The sequence below is a fragment of the Myotis davidii genome, unplaced genomic scaffold (genome assembly GCF_000327345.1).
Source record: "Myotis davidii unplaced genomic scaffold, ASM32734v1 scaffold1069, whole genome shotgun sequence".
NCBI classification, from domain to species: Eukaryota; Metazoa; Chordata; class Mammalia; order Chiroptera; family Vespertilionidae; genus Myotis; species Myotis davidii.
In genome coordinates this window covers 476,616-488,160 of record NW_006300018.1, presented here as the reverse complement: position 1 = coordinate 488,160, position 11,545 = coordinate 476,616, and the positions used below count along the sequence as shown (strand labels likewise).

The following is an 11,545-nucleotide window of genomic DNA, read 5'->3' as shown; positions in this document are numbered from 1 at the left end:
TAACAGGAGAAAGTGCTTCCTCTTGCCTCACAGTTCTGAGTGCACCATTTTTGCAATGCCTCCAAAACCTTTATCTTGCTCTGCATTATGTTCCACTTGCTTTTAGTTGTAAGGTTGGGGTCTTGGGGAACTAGGCTTGATTCATTCCTGTATTTCATTACCATTCCTATATTATGCAAACAGCTCTTTTATAGTCACTTTACATGCATTGTTGTGCTGGACCTGGTTTTCCTCTCCTCACTGGAGCTGATTGTGTCTTCACAATGACAGCTTGAAGTTGGCCATGCTGGGAGTATTTACACCATGGAAGTGAAAAAATTCTACAGATCAGAACTTTTATGCCCTGGAATGCCAGTTGTCAAACATTTCCCAGCACACTACTTTTTACATGACTTTCATAAGGTCTTACAAGGCAGCAGGTCTCAATAAATCCATACCAGTGTGTAGATGACCATTGTTCAGCATGGGTTGCCTCAAGAGTGATGTGTAGCCAGTTGCTCAACCTCCTCCGGTTTCTTAAGGGAGTAAGTCTGACAGTGCAAGTCAGGCCTAGGACTACATTAGAATTTGGCTGCTTGGCTAAATACTACTTATCTAGAAATGCTATTTGGACATGAATGGTAATGGAAACAGGGTCTGAAATATCAGGCATAGTTGAGTGAGAAAAAACCCACAAACCACTATCAGAAAAAAATGGACAGGAAGTTACTAGAGCTGAAATTACAATTATATCTTTATACTTCTCAAAAAACCTTCAGTGGCTCCTTTCAACCTATAAAAATACCCAAACTCCCTGACATAAGTCATGTACAGACCACAGCTCACCATCCTAAACTCATTTTCAACTGTTTACATCACCCACCTTCATTCTTTCTTCCAGATGCTGCAGAGCCTGTTCCAGCCCCCAGAACATTCCCTCCTCCTGGAATGCACCCTCTGCCTCCCTGTCCCACCACGGGCTCTCTCCTAAACCTCTCTACCAAGTCCCTCTACCATGGACCAGAACTTCTGGGAGAACGTGACCATTCCCATGACTGTTCATCTCTTTTCTTGTGTCTCTGTAGGAGCAGGACCCGAGGTCCCATCGGCCCTGGCAAGTATGGCTATGGGAAAGCCCCATACATTTTACCACTGCAGACAGACTCCACACACTCACCACAGAGGCTTCGGAGGCAGAGGTCCTCGTCCCGGCATTCCAGGTCCCAAGAGGCATCGGGTCCTAGCTATGGCTATAGCCCTCCACGTGGCCGGGCCCCCCACCGTAGCCCTCTGTACCAGGGTGACAGTGGCCCTCATTCTGGACTGCAGGCCTCAGAGGCTTCCATCTACCAGCTGCCTTTGACCCATGACCAGGGCTTCCCTGTAGCTTCAAGTTCCTTGCACAGCCCAGAAACAAGCAGCAGCCATGGCATGGGGGCCCACAGCACAGCCCTGAGCTTCGCCCAGCCAGCCCGGTCTGCAGCAATCTCCTGCATTGGGGCCTATCGCCAATACAAGCTGTGCAACACCAACGTGAGTACATGCCTCTTCTGGGCCTGGGGTGGCTGCTGGCTTCCCTTCCTGTTGGGTGGCAGTGAAGATGTGGAAGGCAGCAAGACATAGTTTTCTAGGCCATGTTTTTGGAATTATTTTTGGAGGGAGGAGTGCAGAAAGGAAGAAAAAAATAAAGGGAAAACATTGCTTTGGGAATAAGAGAAATCTATTAAGTAATTACCTATTTCATGGAGTAACTAAAACACCCTTATTTCTTAAGTTGTTGGTGTTACTAGAAAGATAGGTGTGGCACATCCTGATCCAAAGTATATAATCATCATAACGAGTAACCGCCACTTGTTTTCCACTGGAAATGGCAAATTCCTCCCTGGGTCCTCCTCACAGTGGCTCCTACGGACCATGGAAGTTGTGAACTTCGAGGTGCTCTGTCCCAACATAGCGCTTTTAGAAACCCAGTGAAAGGTGCCGAGACCAAAGGAGGAGGAAGTGGTAGTACCACACAAAGTCCTCCTTTTTTCACAACCAAGTTCCCCTGCGTGCTAGGCTGTGGTTTTCAGTTTTTAAAGCTTCCTTCCCTCTCATTTCCCTCCATTTATTCTCCCCCAAATAACTTCTTGAATCACTTATTGACAACCTATTGCTTCATATCAAACAACTTCCAAATTCTCAGTGGCTTTATGTCAACAATTTCTTTCTCAGGGATCTGTGGGTCAAGTGCAGTTTGGCTAATTTAGGGCAGCCAGTGGTGGCACCAAATAAGTGGGAATTTAGGCATTTGACTAGCCTCAGTATCACCCAGTCAGTTTCCTTGGAGACTCCCTGCTCTTCCAGGCATACACACACTTTAGATACAGATCTTGAGAAAGTCTGATAGTGAGTAATTGAAGATTTCACAACTAATGAATAGCAAAGGAAATTATAAATGGAAATTACACAATATGACCAAATGTGTTTAAAAAAATATCAGTTTAAAAAGTATATATAAAAGAGAAAGGAATGGAGAATGTGTAAAGGTTAAATTTCCAAGTTGCTATATTTTTTATTAATAATTTAATCTGCTTTAATACTCTGTTACTGGGTAACAGGACACCTGTTATATATTAGCTTCAATTTCCTCATTAAAAATATATTTCCTGCCATGGAGTCCATAGAAATGACTTAATTTGTGATTTTAATAATTTCTTTGAATTCCTGGATTGCTTTTTAGCTTGTTCTTCAACTGACAGACTTCAGGAATTATTAATTTTTGTAAAGCAGTAATTTTTCGAAAGCCATTACTAATCAGTCAACCAGTAAGTCTTAATTGAGCATCATTGCTCGTCTTGTAACAAATTTGTGAGGACCATAAATCAAAAAGAAATGTTAGTGCCAGTGATTAGACATTGTCCCTGTTCATTCATTGCAATTCTTTTAAGATGAAATGAATTCATTTCCAGTGGAGAACTCATTCTCCCATTGACTAGTCTGTTTCTCAATTTTGAAGACCAAGTAAATCAAAGATAATGGAAAAGGGAGAGGGTATTTTGCATATATGTGGACCTGATATCTTCTAAGCATTTTTTCATCTAACCTACATTTCTTTAGACGGTGCACTTCTTGCCAGACCTATGCTTCCAATAGCAGGGCTGTCTAGCCCATGTATCAAACATGGTTTCTCTAGGTTCTGAGGTAACTCCACTACTGAGGAGATTGAATTGCAATGAATCTTCAAAAATTCTTGTGAATTCAGTATATTTTGGAAATAGGCAAAACAATGTTTCAAACCCAGGACAAAGCTGTAGTAGACATAATAATAAAATATTGGCAAAGGATCATTCAGGTTTAATTGCCTTCTCTGCTGTAACATTTTGCGCAGTGTCCTCCCCAGTGCACCCTATCACCCCAAGCCACATCCTATTTACTCTTATTGAGTAAGCATTCCTTAGCAGTTCTGTTACTGTATATCTTCTTTTTATAAGCCCATGGCTTCTTGTGACTTGGACCATACTTTATGAACACTTTCATTTTTAAAAATTATTTTTAAAATAATTCCTATTTCTCAATTACAGTTGACAAACAATATTATATCAGTTTCAGGTGTAAACCCCAGTGATTAGACCAGCCGTGGGCAAACTACAGCCCGCGGGCCGGATTCGGCCCGTTTGAAATGAATAAAACTATTGAAAAAAAAGACCGTACCCTTTTATGTAATGATGTTTACTTTGAATTTATATTAGTTCACACACTCCATCCATGCTTTTGTTCCGGCCCTCCGGTCCAGTTTAAGAACCCATTGTGGCCGGTGTACTTTGCATCCCCGTGACTATTTTGTAACTATCCAATTTGTACTTCTTAATACCTTCACCTTTTTCACCCATTCTTCCAACCCCTCTCCCATTTGACAACCATCAAAATGCTCTCTGTATCTATGAGTCTATTTCTGTTCTGCTTGTTTATTTTGTTTTTAGGTTCAATTATTAATAAACATGTATTTTTTTCAATTTTATTGTTCATATTTTTTATCTTTTCTTCTCTTCTTCTTAAAGAAGACTCTTTAACATTTTGTTTAATATTGGCTTGGTGGTGATGAGCTTCTTTACCTTTTCCTTGTCTTGGAAGGCCTTTATATGTCCTTTGATTATAAATGATAGTTTCACGGGCTAGAGTAATTGATCTTGGTTGTATGTCCTTGCTTTTCATCACTTTGGATATTTATTGCCACTCCTTTCTGGCCTGCAAAGTTCCTATTGAGAAATAAGCTGACAGTCTTATGGGAGCTTCCTTGTGTGTAGCTGACCGTTTTTCTCTTGCTGCTTTTCAGATTCTCTCTTTGTCTTTAACCTTTTGCATTTTAATTATAATGTGTCTTGGTGTGGATTCATCTTGGGTTCATCTTGTTTGGTACTCTGCGCTTCCTGTACTTGTATGTTTATTTCCTTCACCAGGTTAGGGAAATTTTCTGTCATTATTTTTTCAAGTAGGTTTTCAATTTTTTGCTCTCTCCCTTCTCCTTCTGGTGCTCCCATGATGTGAATGTTGGTCCCCTGAAGTTGTCCCAGAGGCTCCTTACATCATTGTTTTGGGTTCCTTTTTCTTTTGCTGTTCTGATTTGGTGTTTTTTGCTTCTTCTATTCCAAATTGCTGATTTGATTCTCACCTTCATCTACTTTACTATTGATTCCCTGTAAATTATTCTTCATTTCAGTTAGTGTATCCTTCATTTCTGAGTGGTCTTTTTAATGTTTTCTTTGTACTTTATCATGCTGTTGAAGTTCTCATTACAGTTCCTTGAAGTACTCACTGAGTTACGTAAGCATAATTATAACCATTATTTTAAACTTGTATCTTGTAGTTTTTTTTGCCTCTGTTTTATTTAGTTCTTTTTCTGGAGATTTCTCCTGCTCTTTCATTTGGGACATGTTTCTTTGTCTCTGAATTTTGGCTACTCCCCTATGTTTGTTTCTATGTATTAGATAGAGCTGCTAATTCTCCCAGATTTGATAGAGTGATCTTGTATAGTAGGGTCCTGTAGGGTTCAGTCACACAGCTTCTCCAGTCACACAAGCTAGGTACTCAAGGTGTGCCCCTGTGTGGGCTATTTGCACTGTCCTATTCTAGTTGAGCCTTGATTGCTGTTGACACACCCCTCCCCCCTCCCAGGCCATTCAGCTGTGAGGACTAGCTGCAACTGCAGTGTAGGAGCTGCTGTGCAGGAGTCAATCATATGTATTAGGACTTGCTTCAATGTGGCTTTGTTGCTCACCAAGTCTACCCTTTGAGTGTGCCATTAGTGGAAGTGGTAAGGTTGAAATCTGAGGTGGTCTGAGGCTGTCCACCAGGTGCACTGGCTCTGGGGCATTCCAGAAGGTACAAGGTGAGCTGCCTGTGCCCTGGCTGGGGCCACTCAGCACAAGATACAGAATGATCTGCAGATGGCTGCTTCTTGTGCTGTACTTGGAGGTGCCCAGGAGAGGCTAAGTTGTGAAGGCCTGCTGCTGCTAGTACTGGGCCTGAGGCCCTTAGCAGAAGGTATGGTGTATGAAGAGGCCAGCTGTTGCTTATTTGAGAGATTTTAAGGAAGTCCAAAGCACGAGACAAGAGAGGCCATTTGTATGAAAAAGCCACTGGAAACAGCTTGGGTGGGCCTGCAAGTTGTGTGGTGCTGGGGTCTCAGGGAATCACTAGAGCAAGACGAACAATGTGAGCCATGTTGATGAAGATTCAGTATGGTGCCCACATGCTGGCTCTGTGGTTGGGGGTCAGTCTAAGAAAAAGAACAATGGCCTCTGCCATCACTTTTGTCTGGCAGAAAGCTGTCCCCCAGCTCTCTCCCTGATGCCAGATAATTCATTTCCTCCACACATGTCCCTGGTACTTTTTAAGCTGCTGCCCCAGTGCTGGAGCTTAGATCAAGTGAGTCTGAGTAAGTCCATGTGTGGGCCCTTTAAGAGGAATGCCTGGGACTCCAGCTGTCCTCTGTTTCACTCAGCCACTGGTTTTCACAGCTAGAAGTTATAGGGACTCCAAGTCCTAGCAATGGAACTCTAGGCTTGGCGGCCTGGTGTGGCTTGGACTCGTTTCTCCTCAGGGGGGACCTCCATAGCTAAGATATCCCTCCTGATCTTAAAATGCCACTTGTAGGTGTAGGACTAGCCCATTCTGCCTTTTTGCGCCTCTTACCAGTCTTGATGTGGCTTCTTCTTTGTATTCCTAGTTGTAGGACTTCTGTTTAGCTAGATTTCAGGAGGTTCTAAATGATGGTTGTTTTGTAGTTTAGCTGTAATTTTGATGTGGTGAGAGGATTTGAGTACTGTATTCACCTTCATGACCATCTTGATTGGAAGTTTTATACCCTGTAAACACTTTAAAACTCTCTGTTAGGGGTCCCCAAAACCACACCTAGGTTTGATGATTTGCCAGGAGGACTCACAGGACTCGGCATGTAGTCTACAGTCATATGCACAGCTATGATTTATTACAATGAAAGGATATAGAGAAAAATCTACAGAGAGAATAGTACATGGGGCCAAGTCTAGAGGAAATCAGGCACCAGCTTCCAAGAGTCCTGTCCCAGTGGAGTCTCACAGGACACACTGAATTCCCCAGCATTGAGTTATGACAACGTCTGTGGAGGGTTGTCTACCAGGGAAGCTCATCAGAGACTCCCTGCCCAAAGTTTTTATTGGGGGCTGGTCATGAAGGCACTCTCTGCCTGCCACATACAAAATTCCAGAGTCCAAAAGAAAAGCCTATGTTTAGCATAAACTATGGTTTGGGCATAGTGAGTCGCTCTTATCACTTAGGGAGTTGTGGAAACCCGTCTACTTCCAAGTTTCCAGACGCCAGCCATGGACCAACCTTGCAAGCAGGCCCTTCTTAAGGAGAGCAGGCTCAGTCCTGCTGTGTTCAGTCTTACTTGCACACTCTCCTTGTGGACCCCAGTGCTCCAGCATCTTAGCACCAATGACCTATCCTCTCCCATGTCCAACATGAAGAGATGACAGGAATTCCCCAATTATGCATATCTTCCTATTCAAAGAGGGAAGTAGTGAAAGGGCAATATTGTGAAAAATCATACTAATCTAACAGAGAAGCAGGCTATCCAGGTGAGGGGAGAGTTTTCTAGGAAGAGGGAGTGACAGGGATCTAGAATCCCTTTATACTCCCATCATGGCCAAGGAACAAGAGTGAGTGTGGGGGAAACCTGTCAGTGAGTCAGAAGTTTGCCCAGTGAGCGGTGTTCACCTGCAAGTGTGTCTTCAGCAGGGAAGGGCTAACACGCACAGCCCTGCATTTCCTCAGCTGTGGCAAAAAATAGCAAATACTCAAGGACTCGAGTAAATAGTTGTTTCTTTTTCACGGAAACTCATGGCCAAGATCCGCAGGCCGACACTCTATCCACGAGCCAAACTGGCCAGGGCTAGAGTGTAAATTTTTAAGGTGCTTTGTTGCCAAAGGAGTTTAGGCAGAGTACAATTAATGTTATGAGAGGAAATAAGCAGGTTGGAGACAAGCTCACGATAAGAGAAAGTTAGAGGTCCTGTCCATCCAGTGAGTCAGAAGTTTGCCCAGTGAGCGGTGTTCACCTGCAAGTGTGTCTTCAGCAGGGAAGGGCTAACACGCACAGCCCTGCATTTCCTCAGCTGTGGCAAAAAATAGCAAATACTCAAGGACTCGAGTAAATAGTTGTTTCTTTTTCACGGAAACTCATGGCCAAGACTTGGGAACGAAAGAACTAGCGCATTTAAAGGGTGAAACTGGGGAATAAGAAAACCAAACTGCAGTTATTCTGGTGCCTGAGGGGATACAATTAAAGTAAAATTCTGTTTCTGGGTTTTGTATTATTATTTGCTAAATACATGAGCAGACCTGGACACTGCTGGAGGTGGTGTCTCTTGCTGCCTTCTCTGGACCACTTCTTTCTCCTGGAGAGGGACTGGCGCTCCAGCTCCTGCATAAGGGAGGCTGTAAGTGCAAGGCAGGGATTAGAGTGTGATGAGCTCTGGTATGGGTGTCTCTTCAGTAAATTTCCTTGGAGGGGGGCGTGGGTAGGGGAGGAGTGGGCCTGGATTCTGACACTGGATTTATTCGTGTGGAGTTGTTTCTGCCTCGCAGTATGTGAAATCAAGGGAAGATGCTGGACAAATCTCCAGTGTAGTTAAGCATGCTCTGTTCAGGCAGATTCTAATTTTGCCCCATTTTTAGTTTGACACTGAATGGAAGAGAAATTGACAACTTCCTGACTGCAGTTTTAAGAAGAAACTTAGCAGGTGGGCCAGGCAATAATTTAATGCAATTCTGTAAGGTGTAAAAGTTGCCAGTTACTGTGGGCCAGTTATTGGATGGACAGGACCTTGAACTTTCTCTTATCGTGAGCTTGTCTCCAAACCTTCTTATTTGGGAAATCTGTGCTAGTGTCAGAGCTTTTCAGAACATTCTGCTTTCCATCTTCTACACTGCTTGGAATTTTCCACGGAAAGTTTTCCAGTTGACTTCTTCATATTCTGTCAGTGGCCTTGCATATACCTATGTGAACTTTATATGAATATATAAATATTAAGTGTACTTATTAAGTATATAAATATTAAATGGAAATAGTCACAAATATTTTATATGTATGAACTATGAATGTATGAATCACTCACACCTATACTAGTATATGAATTGTTCACAATTGTCACTTTTCATGATTATAAAATGTACAAATAGTAAGAAATGGAACAGTGGTTGCCCTGGCTGATGTGGCTCAGTTGGCTGGAGCATTGTCCCATACACTAAAAGGTGGTGGGTTCAAATCCTGGTCAAGGCACATACCCAGGTTGTGGATCCCTGATTGGGGCACGAGCAGGAGGCAACTGATTGATCTCTCTCTCTCTCTCTCTCTCTCTCTCTCTCTCCCTCTCTCTCTTGCTTTAAAATAAAAAATAATAACAGTGGTAGAGAGGTATATCCTAGTCCCTCTTCCAAGATACAATCACAGTTAGCTATATTTAATGCTTATTTTTTTCTGGTCATTCTTTCCATAACTCTAAATAGCACACTAATACCGCTGCTTCTTGATATATCAACTTCAAATTTTCTCTGTCAACTCCTCACTCTGCCAACTCCTCACTCACCCCTGTCCTCCCACTCTGCTGATCTCTGCTAGCCACATTTCAATTTTCAGTTATATTTTAAATTATATATAGTATACTGACAATTTTTATTTCCTTAATTTATTAACATGAGGAAAGATCAGTTAACTCCTTGTTTTGCAAGGTTAGAAATTTAGTGTCCAAATAATAAATTAAATTTTTCTCATTGAATTACTACTTAGGGCTGTGCAAAAATAGGTTTATAGTTATGAATGACATTATTTTGAGTTAGTAAAGCTATTGTAATAATCATAACCTGTGTATCTTTTTCCATATGAACAACTGTAAACCTACTTTTACACACCCAGTATTTTGGTTGATGTATTTTTCTCACTTTGACCTGTGAAATCCTTGCAGGAGACAGTTATGAGGGGTTCTTCTCTGTATCCTTAATCCACAACACCTGGCATACGGCAGGAGCACAGTCATTGTTTACCTTTGAAGGCATTTCACATCCTGCCCTAGCAGACAGCAGAGAGAAGGAAATCAATCTTACTCATGTGATCCCTGAAGTAGCCACTAGGAAATTTATGCTCCTTGGGAAAGTAGGAGTTTTGAATGTTTTAAAAAGTTTGCATCTTGCCATATACTTCCTGGTTAGTTAGAAAAAAGCTGTTCTCTTCTAGAACTTCTCACAGGCATAGAGATGTTAATATTCTAACGAGGGAGAAATAAGCAAGCACTCCCAGGATAGGCCTAGATTTTAGCATCCGTTGGGTCTGTGATGTATGCATTGGATGAGAGGGAAACACCTTTCTCTAGGACCTCGATTTACAGCATTTTTCATCTCATGGCACACAGACTAATTACTAAAATTTTGGGACACATCAAAAAATAGAGTTTTTGCTGACCTGGCAAAAAAAATAGATATAATCTCGAATAATTTACACCAGACATCTGTTGTTGTGTTGGCTGTTGCCATTTTTTTTTATTTGACAATCTAAGGAAAAAGAGGTCAGTGCCCCTGCCTAAAGAGTCAGGAATTGCACGTTTTAAAAATTATTGTAGCACACCAGTGTGCCTGCCACAGCACACCAGTTGAAAATTGCTGCTCTAGGAGAACATTATGAACTTGAACGGGGAAAAGAAGTGTTTGAAATCTAAGGAGACCTTAGTTTTTTAAAATCCAAAGCCTTGACCCAACTCTTTTTTTTTAATTTTTATTTAATTTATTGGGGTAACATCAGTTAATAAAATTATATAGGTTTCAAATATGTATACTAGAGGCCTGGTGCACGAATTCATGCACAGGTGGGGTCCCTCACCCTGGCCAGCCAGGAGGTCAGTGCACTCCCAGAGCCAACCTGCCCCTGGCCGGCCCCGATTGGCCCCAGGGCCGATGGTCTAATGCCTCCTTTATAAATCAGCAGCACCAGATATACACATCCCCTTTAAGAATATTTGCATGTATTTCAAAACATCTGCAGATGGTTCTGATGGTCTATCAGTTGCATTTGGAATAAAATAAGACGCTGGCTGCACATTGTTTTTTGTTTAAAAATGTTGCATTAAACTATACAACTGTCCAAACTCCTTCGCAGGTAGGTTTCTGGATATGAATTCGTTTCTGCCGATTGGATGCACTTGCACAATATTTTGACGGCAGAAGTGGGGCAGAGGCTCCTTCCCTCTGTTTGGGCTGGTGACCTCTACTTTCAACGAAAACAATGCTGCACAGACTCAGGTATGAGAAGTGGGTGAGGTGTTGCAGAAAGCTCCCTTCTTTGAGTCTCAGCTTCCTCTTCTGTAGAAGGGAGACCAAAGATTATCTGTCCATAGTTACTGAAGACCATGGCAGCTGTGTTTCCCAAAGATGGACGCAACATTTCCCATCCCTCCTGTGGCCTTGCCACTTTCCGCCACGTCCTCTCTCTCGAAGCAGGGCTGACCTCTGATGCGCTGGTAGCCAGTACACTGGTTGTCTGCAGAATTCCCAGGCCAAGGCCTAAAAGGCACTGGTCTGCAGCCCAGCCCACTCCACCAGGGTTTCCAACTCTGGCCCCGCCCACCCCGCATGAGATCCTGTTGGCCAATGAGAGCGCACCGTGCATTCCAGCCCCGCCCACGTCGCTCAGGGATCCGGCTGGCCCAAGGCCTCACTCCCAGCTTGCTTCCCCTTTGGTCTGCTATGTAACCCCAGCTCCTCACAGGGCACCATGCCCTGCCTGCTGGTGCTGCTGGGCTCACGTGGGCAGGGTAAGCACCCCGGTTGGGCCTCGCGCCTCCTGCCACCCCTATTCTCGCCACTGCTCCGACCAGGGCCAAATGCCGGGCTGCTATGCACAGGCCGCGGGGACTGCGGCGGCCACCAGGTAAGCCTCTCCACCCCATCTCCCACTCAGGTGCCCTGATTCCAGGTCCAGTGCAGTTGCCCAAGACTAAGCACCTCAAAGGTCTCCAGACCTCAAATTTCTGCCAGCCAAGGCTGTTGGCCAGCC

The 11,545-nt window shown here is 43.4% G+C and overlaps 1 protein-coding gene across 1 annotated transcript in view; it reads left to right on the top strand.

The window, feature by feature from the left end:
- Positions 1-600: 600 nt before the first annotated feature.
- LOC102753839 (thrombospondin type-1 domain-containing protein 4) overlaps positions 601-11,545 on the top strand; it is a gene marked incomplete at its 3' end in the record, with an annotated part of 484,283 nt that continues 473,338 nt past the window's right edge. The window contains exons 1-2 of the mRNA XM_006776097.1: positions 601-620; positions 1,065-1,512. Coding sequence (XP_006776160.1) covers positions 601-620; positions 1,065-1,512 — 468 coding nt within the window. The remainder of the gene's footprint in view (positions 621-1,064; positions 1,513-11,545) is intronic.